The following is a 17,508-nucleotide window of genomic DNA, read 5'->3' as shown; positions in this document are numbered from 1 at the left end:
ACATCTGGAATCCATACCTCCAAGAGGATACATACAGAAAGAGGAAGTCTAAAGGAGAGCTACCAAAATGGTGCATGGTGGCACCACGAGTCCCTATAAAATGAGATTTCGGACCCAATTCACTAGGCATTTCTTCCATTCTTTGTCTAAGTGGGAAAGCTCATTAAACCTAACCCTTAAGAAAATGTAGCTGGAGAGGAGGGTGAAGAGAGAGGTAATAGAAGCATTCAAATAATGCACAAGGGGCAAGTATTTTTCAGTGGAAAGGAAGATCTAGCAGAATGAGGTCATAGTTCAAGGCTGATAGAAGAAGCAAGGATATATTTATTCACAGACAGGATGGCACGGAACAGCCTCCTAATGGAGGCAGAAACACACACACAGTACTGAAATTCAAGAAAGCACAGGACCGGACCGGACGATCCTCAGCTACAGGGAAGCAATGGCAGTGCTGGAGATCAAACAGGGTCTGCAGTATTGCAACAGGAAACAAAACATTAGGGAGAATAGACAGGCCTCAAAAGTCTCTTTCTACCATCATAGTGTATGCTTCTACGTGCGATCATAATGGTATACAGCATGGGCAGGCAACTCTGGTCCTAGAGTGCCACAAACAAGCCTGGTTTTACGGATATCCACAATGAATACGAAGAACATGCAAATATATCTCATGCATGTTCATTGTAGATATTCTTAAAACTAGACCTGCTTGCAGCATTCAAGGACCAGAGTTGCCTATCTATGGTATAGAGTTTCATACCTAGGAGACAGAGTGCATTAAATTGTGTTAACATCAGCCATTAATGCACATAACCGTGGCGTTTTTCCCACTTGTATTAATGGCTGTGGTTAACAAGACGCAAATGAGGCACACATTCTGCAGATGGTAAAATATGCATGTGAAAGCAACTGTATTAATACGAACGATAAGCTTTTGTGTTAACTACAGCTCCCGAGGTGTAGTTAAGTTTTTGGCATTAATGCAACTGTGTTACATTTTGCACATTTTCACACACACACACACTTTTTTTTTTTTTTTTTTTTACAACGCTCATAGGCAATGAGCCACTTTGCATACTTTTGTATCTCGTTAATGTAAAATCTATGCTAATGAAGCAACACTAATGCAAGTTCACTTACATGTGCTAACTGCTTCTGATACATAACACAGGCATTTCATGTGCATTAACGGCTTTATTACGTTGGCGCCCTAGTGCCAGTCGCTGAAAATGGGAGCATATCCTATGACCAATGCTGTCACTAAGGGCATTATGGCTTTACTTTTTTTTTTTTCCCTGCATTATTTCTACGTATCCAAACTACGATGGCATCAGCAAAGAATTTGCTGCAATTTTGAGAAATGTGATCTGGAGATGTTTTACAATTAATGTAAAATCCGAAGACAACACAGCAGCTTAACAGGCCAGCGGCACCTTTACAGAGGAGACCGAAGGCCCAGCCTCCTGTTTGTTGGGCTCAAATCCTGCTTTTTCCACTGATGCTCTGTGGCTTTGGGCAAATAACTATCTCCTGTTGCCTCAGGTATCCACTTAAGATAGTAAGCTCTTTTGAGCCGGGACTTATCATGCCCAAAAAAAATGTCGCAAATTGCTTTGAGCTAAATTAAAAAGGCGGACTAGAAGCACAAATATAAAATAAATAGATAGCGCCTTGGACGGCTCGTTCTGGAATTTGCTAAATAGCAAAGCCTTCCGGTCAAACAAAGAACACATTTTGCACTAGATTTCCAGATATCAGAAGCCTGCCTCCCTTGATCAGAGGATTACTGTAGGGCACGGACAATTTGGTGTGGTAGGCCTGGGGCCTACAGGGGGAGAAACACCCCAGTTACTGGCACCTGGGCTATGAACCTTCTGTCCTCATGACCGTGGGTGGGCCTGGGACGAGCTCTGGCTGGCGGGGAGCGCACAGAGATGCATAAAAATATGATGGAAAATGAGGACTTATTGGGTCCTTCCTGGGAATTAAAAGCGCGAGGGCGTAGTAGGGCGTGACTTGTACTACCAAAGCCGGTGTGTGCCTTTCCGAGGAATTTGCTTTGGCCCAGTTCAATGCACTCTCAGGTCCCCCTAATTTCAAACCTTTTGCCCACAGACACAAAATGGAAGAAAACCTCTCGAAGCAGGACCCCGAAAGAATTTTTCAGCACTTCAAATGAACCATAATGGGAACATGAGATCAGATACATCCAAGATGTTAGACGATTTTTTTTGTTTGTTTGCTTGTTTGTTCTGTGCATCCCAAACCTCCTTTGTCTTCATTTCTTCAGCAAACACATAAAAAGCAAAATCTTCCAAGTGACTCAGAGAACAACTCATCTCATCTTCTCCTCTTTCTAAAGATACTTCTCAGCATCTCGGAAACTGTTGCCAACACAAACTGCGTCTTCTGCCCCTGCTTGGTCGCTTGCTGTGCACAGTGTGTCTGGTGCCATTGTGAAACACCGGGAATTACTGCTACGAGTAAAACTAACACGGTACGAGAACTAGGCACCAGATGTTTTATTTCCAGAACGATGTTGCCTCATTGGAAATCGGCATGTTCCAGGGATTTCTTCTCATTATGGACTGGACTGGGGGTGGGGGCAATGTCAAATGAATTCTTTTCCAAACAGGGCTTCTAAATTACAGCTTGCAAATTCATGGCCTTACTCCTGTTAATACAGCAAATTTGAGATGTGCATTCGTTTTTCCCGAATTAGGGAATTTCAACGAAATTGCCTAATTCGGTATGGTTGGGGAGAACCGAAAAACGAATTAATTTTTTCCGAAATTTCGGAAAAATTCATTTTTCGGGTTAGTGCGAGCTAATCGGGAGTTAGCGTGCACTGACCCGAAAATTGGGCCCCCCCCCCCCAAAAAAAAACCCAAACCACAGGAAAAACGGAATTCCCACCGGGGGGGGGGCACTGAAACGAAGCCCAACATGATAGTAAAATCCAAAGCACATCTCTATACAGCATATAGGCTGATACAGTAAAGTTCACGGGAGAGCGCCCGCTCTCCCAGCGTCCTGTGCACGCGATACAGTAAAACAAAATATTTAAATTAGGGCCCGTGGTAAAAAGAGGCGCTAGGGACACCAGCGCATCCCTAGCGCCTCTTTTAGCGGCGGCTGTCAGTGAGTTTGACAGCCGACGCTCAATTTTGCCGGCGTTGGTTCTCGGACCTGCTGACAGCCACGGGTTCGGAAACCGGACGCCGGCAAAATTGAGCGTCCGGTTTTCAACCCGCGAGCCGCAGGCTGATTTAAAAAAAAAATTTTTTTAATTTTTAACTTTTTTTTAATTTTTGGGGCCTCAGACTTAATATCGCCATGATATTAAGTCAGAGGGTGCACAGAAAAGCAGTAAAAACTGCTTTTCTGTGCACTTCCCCGGCGCCGGCAGAAATTAACGCCTACTTTTGGGTAGGCGCTAATTTCTTAAAGTAAAATGTGCGGCTTGGCTGCACATTTTACTTACTGTATTGCGCAGGAATGACTAATAGCGCCATCAACATGCATTTGCATGTTGCGGGCGCTATTAGTCTCGGGGGGGGGGGGGTTGGACGTGTGTTTTCGACGAGCTATTACCCCTTACTGAATAAGGGGTAAAGCTAGCGCGTTGAAAACGCATGTCCAAATGCGGGTTAACAGAGCACACAGTACTGTATCGGCCTGATAGTAAAAAAGTGGAACCTCTAACTCCATGTCATTTTAAAATGACATGGAAACAGTATTTCTTGTTTTGTCTTGTGTCATTTCTTATGAGAAATAACACCCAAAAAAAAATTGCATCTCATGTTTTAGCACGTGCTAAATTCATTTGGGATGCGCTATCCACAAAATTTGCAAAGCACATGCATTGTAATAAGATAGAATGTGCTAAAAAAATTTCAAAAACAGAAGAAAAAGAATGGAAAATGAAACGATATGCACAACATAAACAGAAAACAAAAATGGTTTAACTACTAAAGCCAACCTTTTTTTTTGTTTGTTTTTGTTTTCCCAAGCACACCATGTAACATTTGGCTGGCCATGGGAAGGTCTCATGACCAGCCACATTCACTGGGCATGGCCGCCAAACCTTACCGTGGCTCAAATTCCAGCATTCCTTGCTCCCACCGGCCCGGCCCCTAGGTGCACGAGCATGGTGTGCGCCACCCACTGAAGGCCCTGTGGCGGGGAAAGCCCAGCTGAGGCGTCTCCTGATGATGTCGCACGACAGGTATTTAAACCACCGCTGCTGCGCTCACCTCCCTGTCTCAGCAACAGGTGGCTTTCCTCCTGCGCCTCTGTGTCTTGCCCTGCCCCCTCCTTGTACTTCTGCCCCGCCTTGTCCTCTGGTCTTGTTCCCGTGTCCGTCCCTGTCCGTCTAACACATCACCCGGTACTGACCTCCGATATGGACCCGGACCATTCTCTTGCCTGCTGCCTGGTACTGACCTCTGCTGCGGACCACGATCATCCGCTGCTCGCCGCCTGCCCCGGTTACTCCCTGCTCGATACCATCCCGGACCTTGGCCCGAATCTGACCACGCTTGGGGGGGACGGGGGTGGGGACGACACATACTCCTAACTCCTGCCGGACTCTGGAACCCAAGGGCTCTCAATGTACCGGGAACGGGTCTGGTAAAGGTGAAGATCCTGGCTCTGTGCCATCGAGGGCGTCTCTGCCGGCCGTTGGCGTGGGCCTAGCAGGTTCACCTACTTGGGCTGCGTCAAATCACACCACAGCCCAAGGGCTTGCACCCCTACCTCCCCAGGTCTTGAGGACAATGGTTCTATCAAGTGGAGGCCTTTAGCTGGCAAAGGATCCCAGGGGATCTGTTGTCTTGTAGCAGCACCGTTTAGTTAACTTTCAACACTGCTAACTTTTGGTTAAGAAAAATAAATACATCTGAGAGACTAATGTTTTGACTTTGAAACTGGCAAGCCAATAATATCTCTCAGCATTTGGACACGTCAGGGCAGACTTTGAAATGGAGCGAGGAGTGGAACAATGTTATTACTGTAATACAAGCCATAGCACTTCCTCTGCGGCTATAGGAAGGCCCTTGATGCGCCAAGGCCACGGTTAATGCTGTGTGCTAGCGCGACGCTGCATTATTCATCGGGAACTGCCACACAGAATCACTCTGCCATCGGGAAGATGTAATTCCGATGAGTCTTCCCAGCTGCCGATAGGGACTCAAAACTTAACACACGCGTGGGATTGGAAACGCCATTTTATTCACGGCTGTCGGTTTACAACCAGGTTGTTCCCAACAACCTTCAGTAGGCATGAGTGCGGCCAAGTTAGTTAAGCTGCACGTTTTCCCGCTAAGACAAAACTGAAAATATTTTTCAGAAGGCAGGTTTTACTACAGAGTATGAAACGTAAAGCAGCAATAGGGCAGAGCTGTAGCCTGTCTCAGTGGTGGGTTTCTCCCTCTGTGCAATGTGCAGCTATCCCTGCTAGGCTGCTCATAAAGCTTTAGTTATACTGCACATTCCACTCTATGGCTATTTTCTGCCAAGAAAAATGAAATAGTTGGCCTTGTTAAAAGTAGGCCCAACCGAGTTTAAGAGCTGACTTGAGTGGTGCAAACAGATATTGTAAGAGTCAGTGAAGCAGTAAAGTGCTTCGTGATAAAAAAAAAAAAAAAAAGACTGGATGGTGACGGTGAGGGCACATAAACAAGAGGAAATGCATAGTTTCCACATTACATCTGCTGGTCAGCAGACCCCTGCACAAAGATGTTACGTAAAGAACCTAATCATTTTATTTCCATCCTTTATTTTATGTCATTTCAGTGCAGCTAGAACTAAGGGTTTTTATTTGATTCAGTCCTTTGAACATGAAACTCACCATGCAGCAAAACGTCTGTGGCCGCCCATGCTTGCTACAGGACATCCCCTCAATATATTCCTTGCATAGTGAAAACAGCATGAGGCTCAGGATATGCACAAAAGTTTATCATACACAAATAGCAGCATGTTATACGCTAAGGGCTGGATTTTCAAAAGCATTTGCACGCTTAAAACTGGGTTCTACATGTGTGAATGCACTTCACTCGTAAAAGCGAGCTTTTGAAAATTGCCACAATGTATGCCATTGAATTGTCCATAGGTTTTACCCCATCGAGTGCACTTAATGCAGGTAAGTGTCATTTGAAAATTGCAACAATAATACGTTTTACATTTACACGCGTTAACACCTTTGGAGAATTCACCTGTAAGGTCCTAGCGTGCCTGCCAAACTGATGTCAGAAGACATTAGCAGGTATGCCCTAAAATCAGCATGTACCAGTGTATCAACAAATGAACATTGTGTGCAAATTAGGATGTGGCAGGCACACAGGAAATGAGTGCATTATGCTCCCCTTCACCCGTTATTTACTGTGCACCTGATAAAGGCTAAAATGTAATGAATGTTATCAGATCAGGGGTTAACTTTTGAATGTGTCCACTATCGAAAGAGCTTAGCTAACAGAAAGCACTAGGGTTTTCAAATAGAGACCCACAGGCCTTTGAGCTTGAAGACATCCTTCCTGTGTTTTTCTTTTTTTTGGGGGGGTGGAAGGGGTTGAAGGGAGAAACATAACACCATATTCTTAGGTCCATATCCAGCAAGCTGGAGAGCAAGTAAGTTTTCTGAATAACTATATGGGTATTTAGTGGAATTTATCCGCTGAATATCTGGATAACTCTGTTGTTTGTGCAGACTGAACAGTCCACACAAACTTAGCCGGATAAGGCTCAATAAGGGGCTATCCAGAAAAATATTTTAGCAAACGTGTGCCACAAACCCTGCCCCCTTTTTCTCTAGGTAACTTTTACCACACTAAAAATCTGGCTAAACAAAGTTACCTGGACAAAGTGGGTAGGGGATATTTCTGAAGTGCCAGACTTATTGTATGCAGGTAACAGTGGATTTTACCTGCATAGACCTTTTGAATATGGACTTTGTGGTATTTTGGAGCACAATTCCACATTTATTTACCCTGAGCGGCTTTTCAAACAAAAGGTTCCAAATGACAGCAGTGTTCAGGCATTGTTACCCACTTCACAATATGCAAGGTGCAGTGGTTTTACATCTGGGCAATGGCGGCTTCCTTGCACTCTAGCACTCTTGTTGTCCAACAGTGGAGTTTTCACACCCTCCTTGTCTGGATCCTTCCTGCAGCTTAAGCCTGGGCTGCATCTGCATCTCCTCCTCCAACTTGCTGCGGTGGCTAGGGCCAGGGCCTGCGACGGCAAACCCTTCTTCTCCCCCATTATCTTCAGGTCATCTACCCAAGGCAATGGATGACCTTCGGCACTAAAGGGTGCTCGGAAAACGAGAGAGGCTAATGCCCTCCAGAGGCAGGGCTGATAGGTGTTTGGGGGTGTTCTCCACAAAGACATGGGATCTAGAAAAGATAGAGTAATAAACAAGTAGTATTACTGGAACACATCTATCCTTTTTTCTGCCATCAGAAAAGTTAGGCTCCTCTAAAGCAAAGCCCCTTACGCAACAACTCCCCTGACCTGCAATCTATTAGTGATCAACCAAGTCCCCAACCTTTCTAAAAGATCTCGAACCATTTGCCCTCGACTCTTCCAGAAGTTTTTGCATGCATGAGGGCCACCCCCCACAAGTCAACTCAAAGCTCCTCTCCTCATACCTGTAGGCCACCCCTAAAAAAGGAAGCTTACTGGACTCTGTTTCCCCCCCCCCCCCCTTGGTATTCTTGTAATGCAGATAACTCACCAGCTCATCCGTATGATACTGATTCTGTATCCATGGATTCTGGAAGGCCAGCGATGACATCCAAACCCAATCTTTCAGCAAGGTGTTGCTATGAAGCAAATGCCAGGGCGTCAGGTACATCCCATGTCTTTGTGAAGAACACCCCAAACACCTATCAGCCCTGCCTCTGGAGGGCATTAGCCTCTCTCGTTTTTCCGAGCACCCTTTAGTGCCGAAGGTCATCCATTGCCTTGGGTAAGTGACCTGAAGATAATGGGGGAGAAGAAGGCTTTGCCGTCGCAGGCCCTGGCCCCCACAGAAGCCTCATTTAATGTCTTGATAGCGGTGTTTCGGAAAGAGCGTCAATGCTGGCTCAGACCAATGGGCCCATCGAGCCCAGCATCATGTATCCGACTCAATCTGGGCCGTCTGGAAGAACTGGGCAGATTTTAAAGGGGGGAAATTTGATTTGGTGTCGCTCCCTCCCAGAAGGAAGAGGTGACAAACTCCCAAGTCTACCTGGTTAATGAGCCTTTTCCCTCTAGGAACTTGTCTAACCTTTTTTTTTTTAAATCCACCTTTACTACTAACCATGTCCATGCCGACTGGCAACAAATTCCACAGCTTATTTCCGTGTTAAATGAAAAAAAAAAAAGAGAAAAGTATTTTCTCAAATTCATTTTAATTCTGCTAACAGGTAGTTTCACGGCCAGTCTCTAAATACCTGTTCATTGTTAACTTGTTCCATACCACTCGTTTTATAAACCTCTCTTATTTGTCTTCTCAATCATCTCTTCTCAAAGCGGACGAGCCCTAAACTATTTAGCCTCTCTTCTTCACACGCGCTATTGTCCCCGGGATGACTCTGAGACCGCTGACCTCTAATGCAACTTTTGTCCAGAGACCATCATTTGCTGCCAGGGATTTCCTTGTGGAGCCCCTGCCAAACAGCATTGCTGAAGGCTGAAGATTTCCAGGACGGGCTCCAGACTGCATTGTTTACTTCCTGACTGAAGCATCGCATCTGCTGATGGGGTTGTGCCCCTGCTGCTGTGGTTTTGTGGTGCATCCTCAGACTCCCCCCTTCTGGCAACTCCTCCCTCTTCAACGTGCTCTCTCTCCCCTCAACAGATGCAGGAGGTATGCACTGCCTCCTTTATGTCTCCTCCCTTTCCCTTCTTCCATCCTTTTATCTGGGGGAGGGGGGAAGGGGAAGACCACTGAATGGTTTGCTTTGTGCAATCCTGCATTCCTCCACCCAGGGCTTAATCTGGGCTATGCTGGGTCTCTCTCCTCCATCCCTCTAGTCTGACCGCACAGCTCCTGCCCCAGCACACCCCCCTCCCCCTTCTGTCTCTCCACCTTTTCCTGCATTGCTGTAAGCCTCCTTTCCTGTAGCCTCCACTCTCCTGACCCCCTTTCTCCCCTCTCCTACCTTAACCACACTTTCACCTCTCGTGGGTTTTCCACCTCTAAAAACACAAGACAGCGTCGCTCGGCTCCTTCCAAGATCCATTCTCCCTGCAAACATGAAGCCTCGCGCCAGTCTTGCACAACCCAGATTTACACAGAAACGCGTGCACACACACAAACTTGTAACGATGGACAAAACGACAGAAAGGTTATTATACAAAAAGGAGGCCAAGACACAAAGCATTCAAACATCGTCTTTTTTCCTCTACAGACCATCTGTGATCTCCTTGAACCTCCTCTCCTGGGATCCCGCTCTTCTCATCAGCGCCAATAACCAGTCCCTTCTGCCAGGCTTCCTTTTATATCATTCAGAAGGAATAAGGAGAAGCAATGAGGAAGAGAGGGCCCGGCATGTTCAGTTCTGTGCATGTGCACTATTTTAGTTGCTTCAACATGCAATTTAGCATGTAGGGTTGATAACCCAAAAACATAACAGCGTCTCAGCATCTTAACGTGTAAGTTAATGCTGTGTTCTTGCTATGGAAAATATATATTTTTTTTTACATGTACACGCTAAAATGTAGTACACTGCCCTTTAGGTGGTGGGTTTAGTGTTAACTTTTTAACGCTGCGCGTGCTACAACTTCTGTAACACAGGTTTTACTGCACAGACCCCAGCTGCACTGCCATTTGTACAGAAACACATTTCTCTTTCCAAATTTGCCTTCACTTCTGCGAGATCCATTTGTAGCACAATGTTAAAAACGGCACCACACTGCCTCCAGGAGAGAAATCTGGACCATCGTCCAGAGAGAAGTTTTCCTGCTTGCAGGCCAGATTCGGGGGATCAGGGATCATTGCCAGGCCACAGGTACGGCCTTTTGCTCATCAAGCCACATCTGGTGTCAGGGCCCCTATTCCACTAGCTTCACATATGAAGAAAATGGAATAAAAGCATAAACATTGTGAACAGCGCGTGTCTTTGTGATAGAAGGAAAAAAAAATTCTAATCATCTCACTGCCTTTGTTTTGAGAGCCCTTAGGCCTCTCCTAATGAGTTCCTGTCACAGGAAACCTTTTGAGAACTCAGAGTGTGGATTTTATTCTAAATATTTGGACATTTCAACTCTGTTGTCATTCTCACTCAGGGTTGTTGCTACGTGGGCCTTGTGACAATCTGGAGATCTTTGAAGATGCTAAAGCAATCAATCCCTGAGTCGTGACAAATAGGTTTTTCTTCTGATGATGAACTATAGTCATTTCCTGAAATCATGTACAAGGAGCAGAGATTATACGGATCTAATTGCCTTAACGAGCCATAAGGCATTTAAAAGTAATGTGGTCCCCTTATAACTGATGGAGTAAAGCAACTTTTAATACATTGGATGACAGAAGTATATTATACCATGTGTGTCACTATGATACATGTGTTTGCCAACATATGACCCAGAGGTCATTTCATGTTAACCTGGTCCACAGTACATTTCTGATCACCCTTATCCGACATTCCCGAAGAGGAAGCACTGCTGATAACACAACCAGAAACACCGATGAAAGAAAGTGATGCAGTTGCTACATTACGACACTTAGATGCCCTAGCAATAAAAGTCAAAACGATTGTAGTAAGTAGGCGATACCTTTTTACTAGATTAACTTATCACATTTGTAACTGGCTTTCCAGACTTCTACTCCCTTCCATCAAGCTTAAACCGCTGAGAATTCGAGCATTCAAATCCCACGGTGGACCTCGTCCTGATGGTGCAAAATCTAACTTAGCTAAATCCATCTGAACAAAGTTAGCGCTAATATTCTAGGATAGGCGCACACCTTCCAATTTTAAAAGAGCGGACGGCAACCAATATAACAACATGACACGTTCTACTTCTGGAAATTAAAAAAAAAAAAAAAAAAAGATATTAAACATGTGAAACATAAAAAGCACAGATAGGAAGGCTAGAGCTCCTTAACACAGTCTCTCTTTCTCTTACTAAGCTACAGAACATTAACTTCGCATGTTACAAAGATTAGTAACACATTGCCAGTTTAGCAAGTCACATTGCCCTTGACCGTCATCCATTCTTGGCCCGTTCATGTAAACAGTCCCTACAAAGAAATCTGTAACCGTTCCATGCGTTTCGTCACTGCACAGCAGACAGCTATTACTCTACAAGGCATTCAGAGCAACAAACTGTTTTCATGCTGTTTGGGCTTAGATGCATCTAAGGTTGGTGCAACATGTCCCGTTCATAAAGCCTTAACAAGGTTTCAGTATCCGAAAATAATTTATCAGGGTTGAAGGAGAGGTGCTGAAGTGTAGAGCCACACTAACAAAAAAATAAATAAATAAATAGAAAGACAATTTCTTCCTGCTCAAATATAATTAAAGCAACGGCGCTGCCTACTCTCGGAAAATGTATTTTTGCCATCAGCAGACGAGTAGCCCTTCTTGCACTACAGCAGGAATAGTAGTTCCGTTTTTTGGTTTTGTTTTGTTTTTTTTAATAAACATAGCTACAATATAAAATAACTGGGAGGCAGCAAATGGCAACTGGGCCCTTTTTCTCCCTATTCATCCCCTTCTTCTCGCGATACCAGAATTTTCTGGCACGTGAGGAAGAAAAATTAGAGAAGGAAGAGCCCAGTGGTACGAAACTCTGGTAGAGCTACAAACAGCTCTGATTTTTTCAAGGTAATCAAAATATGTTAATTAACTTAGACCACAGGCATGCAGATATCTCATGAATATTCATTCTGGATAGCCTGAAAGCCAGACCCATTTGTGGTCCTTAAGAATCAAAGAGTTGAATACCTCTGGAATAGACAAACTGATGTCTACTAGCATTTAGGGTGTGTGTGTGTGTGTGCTAATTGTTTAGAGAACAATTAGCAAGGAGAGATGCTTTCTTAGATGAGCAGTTATCTATGAGGTGAATTCTTCCTATGCTACACATTTCCAGATCTTTCTAATATCAAAATTTTAACATAGTTGACCAAGCCAGCTAAGCTAAAATGTGCAGCCATGTGTGAAAGGTACAACAGCATAGGATTACATACCCTTTGAAGGAAAATGTGTACCTACCCTCTTCTAAAAGTTCCCCCGTGGCACAGCATCTAAATAGGAGAGTAAGGCATCTTGACTCTTTCTGCCTCCAAATCTTCCTCGAAAAAATGTTAGAAAATATACGGGGAGGGTAATATTTTAAATAACCCACGTAGCATTAAAGTCTGCAAGTACAAAGTATTACTGAATATTTGCAAAGCAGACTTACACGCATAAAGTTCACTTTGAAAATACTCAGGTAACTGACTGTGTGCAGATATTCTCTCGTGTAAAGTTACATCTCCTTTTCAGTGGGCACAAGTCAACACATAAAGTGCCAACTCTGCTCCCGGAACATCTCAATTCCATGTGCATGAATTTAGAGCAGTCATTTTCATGCGTAAAACCTGGTTTTATGGGTGCAAAAAGCTTTGAAAATCATCCCTTCAAAATATTTTGACATATTTCTATAGGCACATAGGATCACAAGATATGGAAACTAAGCAGTTAATGATAAAGTCCACAGGCTGCAAGCTTCCTTCCATCTTAGCCTCCTTCTTGTTGATGGCAGTATTTCTCAAGCTGGCCTTGGTATACCCCCTAGTCATCTGCTTTTCAGGACATCCATAATGAATGTGCATGAGACAGATCTGTTAAGCATTCATTGTGGATATCCTGAAAACTACACCGGCTAGCAGGCACTCCACGGCTGAACTGAGAAACACTGATCTATGGAATGAGTGCAAAGTTAAAACAATGAGGATCATGAACTCCTTTACGATGCTGTGCATCCAGTACCTGTGTTTCCTCATATTCATTATGCATACATAGAAATAACAGATTGGAAAATCATTTTATCTTCAGTATATGAAAAACATCAGATTCCATGACAGTCAGAGGCTTTGGCTTAAGTGGTTACTGTATGCCAAGTTGTCAACCAAACTGTTGACAATAACATTATAATCAACAATGTGTAAACAGAAAACAGAGCCAAGATATTGACAACAACACGAGGCAATGGTAATAAATATAATGCAAATGTGTACTGCAAACACACTGTAGAAATAAAAGCTAAGGGAAACTCAATTGTTCCTTCAACCCAGTCATCACCAACTTCAATAATTTCTTTTCATGGTTGCATAGATGCTTTAAACTCAAACAAATTGACTAAGCTATGATTTTTCAAGTGAAGAGTATCAATGGTGGTCAATGGAGTTTTGTATGATTTGGAAGGTAAATAGGTTTTACTTGTCTTCTGCGCCTTAGGCTGTTAACTTAACTGCTAAAACTAAAAAGAAAAGTACTCACCGTGTCTAAAAATAACCTCAATTCATATTCTAGTCCCGAGAAGTCCACGAGTTTCATAAACTGTACTCATTAGGTTGGAAAACCTACCTTGCTAAATGTTTTTGCTATATAATAGAAGTACTAGCAGTCATTAGCTGATAAAGCAGAGTCAGTTTATTTTCATCCTAGCATGCAGTCTCTTTTGGACACTCTTAAAATATTCTAGTAGTTGTCTATGCTTATAAACACAAACAAAATATTTTTTTCGAGTCCAAGATGGAGATTCAAGGGAATATACTGCAATTATTTGCTCAAAAAATGTCTGCAGCTAAAAAACTAACATAAAATAGAATACTGCTTGTGCCTGCGATTGCAATAAAGCCAAATTTTACAAATGCTAGTGCTACTGTCGGAATACAAAAACATTTTTCAAAATACACTTGTGAGAGCATGTTTTTCCTCCTTAACACGGGCTATTGTGAGGAAAGAACACGCAGATGTGAGGAGTTGGATTTCCCCTCCTACTGGGGGAGTGATTTTTAGCCTGCAACCTTACTGCTCCCCTAATGGTCACCCCATTCTCATCCATCCCTGGAATATCTATGCTGAAGCCAAACAAAAACCCATGCGATGCAGAACTAATGTCTGCTCCCTGGCAGTACTCTGAGATTTTACTGGCAAGCAGGAATGTGGGAAAGGGAGAGCCACGTGGTCCTGCAGCAGCTCCGCAAGATACATGGCAACCCAGAAACAAGCCTTGAAATCCACAGAGAAAACAACATTTTGATTTATCAGTTATTCTCTCCACTTAGCAATGTATATAAGTGCTTTACTTTAGGGCCATCCCCTCAGGAAGTAGTCAACTTTGCCGACTCTTTTTTTTTTTTTTTTTTTTAAGTGATCAAAAATTGGTTATAATTACTTTGGAGTGCCACCAGCCATAGTTCAGGGCTAGATCCAAGAAGCTGGCCATCCTTTTATTACACTGACAAAGCGCCATTCTTACAAACCCAAGAGATACGCCACCCCATTCCAGCTTCATTAGGATGTAGACCACTGCTGCTGTAACAACATGTTGTTAGGCCTCTGAGGGGAAGCAGAATGGTGTTCAGGAAGGGTAACATTCCAACATTAATTGTTTAAAATTTGCTTCATCTATTCAGTTCAATTCTCTGTTTTGTGAAAAATTCCACACCAGTGATCTAAACTACACAGTTGATACCTGGTTCATTTATTTAGTTTTAATCATCTGTTTCATGAAAGAAGCAAGCATTTCTGTTTTCCCACAGTGCTATGGCTGTAGATTTGCTGCTCAGGTCACTCCATAAACACTGCACCAACACCCAAACTAATGCTGTGCATCTTGTCTCACTACAGAGACTGCCTAGCTTAACGTCCCACCAAGTTGGCGTCTATTGTATTTGTGCCACCAAAAGTTTACATAGGATGAAAAACAGAGCCCACTTATGCGACTTAAAAGAGTTCAACAGCCATCTACCTGAGTTTATCGGCTACAAAGATCACGCGGCGCTCCAACAGCAGGGACGCAAAGATCCTGATGATCTGCCGTACACTGAGGCACTTGAAAAGGCATTCAAAGTCCACATGCTCCAAACGGGAGTCCATTGGGCGCCGAAGCTCTATTACCTGCAAAGATTCAACACCTGCAATGAAGCAAACTGTGCGTGGTCAGGCAAAGCTGCTAATCCTCCAACATTTCCCTGCAAAGAGAGTTCCACAATAATAGGCAGCAAAGCATTCGGAGTCCATAATTCAATAGGGCCAGTGAGCAGCAATGCTATGCAGGCAAAGTTACCCGGATAACATGAGCCAAATATTCAGTGGGACAAATCTCCTGCCGATTATGCCGAATAACTTTAAACCTAATCGGCTATATTCAACATAAGGAAAGAAAATCTAAAACAAAAGAAAAAATCCCTTGTAAATAAGCAAGCAAGCCCAATCTCTCCTCGCTTCCTACCCCCCCCTCCACTCCCTAAAATAATTTTTTTTTAAAATGTCAGAGGGCGGTGCCTAATCCCAAAACAATTTACCAACGTCACAGGCCATAGTTCTATTACAGGGCTGGCGATCTGAAAGCTTTGGGATACATTTAATCTGATCCAGTAAATTCTGAGGACTAGTTTCATTAATCTGGAAAGCAATGTATTCTACTACATTGCAGCCTAAAGTCGATCAATCCCGTTTCTTCCATGCCTCTACATCAAGATTGTTTTTCTTGTATTTTATATGCAGGTTAGTCCACAGATGTTCGAGTCCTTGTGGTCCCTTCTAATCTGCCTGACCTTGCCACCTGTCACTGATTCATAAAGCAATATATTTTGAAGAAATAACTATCTAAAGTTTACCTTCTCCAAGTATCAATGTTTATAACACTATTACATTTTATTAGGGAAAAAAGATGACTGTATTTGTTTAGTTTGGTTATGCTAGTAGGATTATTGCTGAAGCCAGATACACAAAATAAGGACTGAAAGCTCCGATCATTCCAGGGCTTCCAGACCAGAACGATTAAAAAAAAAAAAAAAAAAATCCAGTGACCGAAATATTTGCACTGATCATTTTTAAGGTCAATTTTTAAAGCTTTCGACTGGCTAACTTTTGGAGTTAGCTGGATAAACTCAGAGATCTGAATTTTTTCCCCTCCTCCTCAGATAAATTCTGTCTGGGAAAATGTACTCGGACAAAAAAAAAAAAAAAAAAAAGATAGATGGCACAGGGGATGTTCCAAGGGCATGGTTTTAATTTTGTCTGGGCAGCGGACCACGTTACCTGGGTGACCCTGCCTGGGTAACTTTAGAGTGGATTTCCAGGCAGCCCAGCTCTGGGAGCAATACCTGGATAAACCTGCCCGGGGAATTTCCTCTCGACACGGATGGCCCGAGCACCGGCCTCTCTACGCGCTCAGCGTTTTCCCAGACCGTTGAAAGCGGGAGGAGAGGGGTGTCTTCAGGTGTCCCTGTCAGCCCAGCAGACTCCCGCCAAGGGGAGAAAAGCAGCTGGTGATGGGACTGTACCGACAGCACTTGCCAGCTCTAGTCCACGCCTGGGAGCCCACATTCCCAGGCTTTCGGCACTTTTATAAATGAACCCAGCCTCTCACGTTGTCCTTAACAGCAAACAAGAGTTTTGTGGAAGATTTTTAATAGCTCGTTTCTAAACTTCATGAAGTTTAACACGGAATTAATTAAAATAGCCACAATGATTCATTAAACCATTCTTATTCACCTTGTTTAAGCTACGGATATAACTGGCTCCCTCGTCCGAAGGCCCTGTGTGAGCTAGAATTCAAATTATCAGTTACACTAGATGCCAAAGTTACCATGTGAGCGATCAGCATGGTCCTTAGCTCTAACTACACTTCACACAGAAATGCAGAGCTTGCTTTAAAAATCTTTAATGGTCAAGGTCCAAATAGTTTTGGTCTAGTGTTTTCTTTTTTTCTCCTCCGATTGCTTGTTTACATTTTTAAGAGGCCGGCATTATCTTGGTAAATTTTGCTGGGAGGTGGTGTTTGCTCCTGAGCCAAGACCAGAGGTCTCGAGGGAGCTGTATTTCACAGATTTTCCTCTCGAACAGAAGCTCAACCAAAGCTTTCGGACCAGTTACGTCTTGCTGAAAGCATTAAGGGGGGGCGGGGCCAGTTTTCAGATTGTCTGCACTGGGGACAACGTGTGTGGGCACTTTGTCCCCAGTATTTGAAGCAGTAGAACTTGCATTCTCTCGTGCTGAAATTTGCCGTGGGCACAGAATTACCTACAGGCCTTTGCACCTCCTTTACCTATGGGCACTTTCCCCCCATGGAAAACAGCACGCAGTCTGTACATTTGAAAACAAAGTTTTCCCTCCCTCGACCTCCCCAAACACGCCCCCCCCCCCAGGAGTGCCTTTTCTAAAAGTGGATACAATTGTACACGTTAAGAGGGTTCCTGCCTACTTTGCACACCTGGAAACTGAAGGTATGCCCACTCCAACAGGTACGCCTCTTCTTCCTGCAGCTAACGGTGTGCGCGCAAGGCAGTCATGAATACGT

At 43.8% G+C, this 17,508-nt stretch overlaps 1 protein-coding gene across 3 annotated transcripts in view; it reads right to left on the bottom strand.

Moving 5' to 3' along the window:
- Nucleotides 1-17,508, bottom strand: part of ST5 (suppression of tumorigenicity 5) — a 265,906-nt gene that overhangs the window by 25,432 nt on the left and 222,966 nt on the right. For all 3 annotated transcript variants that reach the window (XR_003853184.1, XM_029582090.1, XM_029582089.1), the window contains one exon: nt 14,953-15,101. Coding sequence is in view for 2 of the 3 variants with exons in the window: in XM_029582090.1 (XP_029437950.1) it covers nt 14,953-15,101 (149 nt within the window). In the remaining variant the exon portion in view is untranslated. The remainder of the gene's footprint in view (nt 1-14,952; nt 15,102-17,508) is intronic.

This window comes from Rhinatrema bivittatum, chromosome 17 (assembly GCF_901001135.1).
Source record: "Rhinatrema bivittatum chromosome 17, aRhiBiv1.1, whole genome shotgun sequence".
NCBI lineage: Eukaryota > Metazoa > Chordata > Amphibia > Gymnophiona > Rhinatrematidae > Rhinatrema > Rhinatrema bivittatum.
This window is presented reverse-complemented; position numbering and strand designations above follow the sequence as displayed.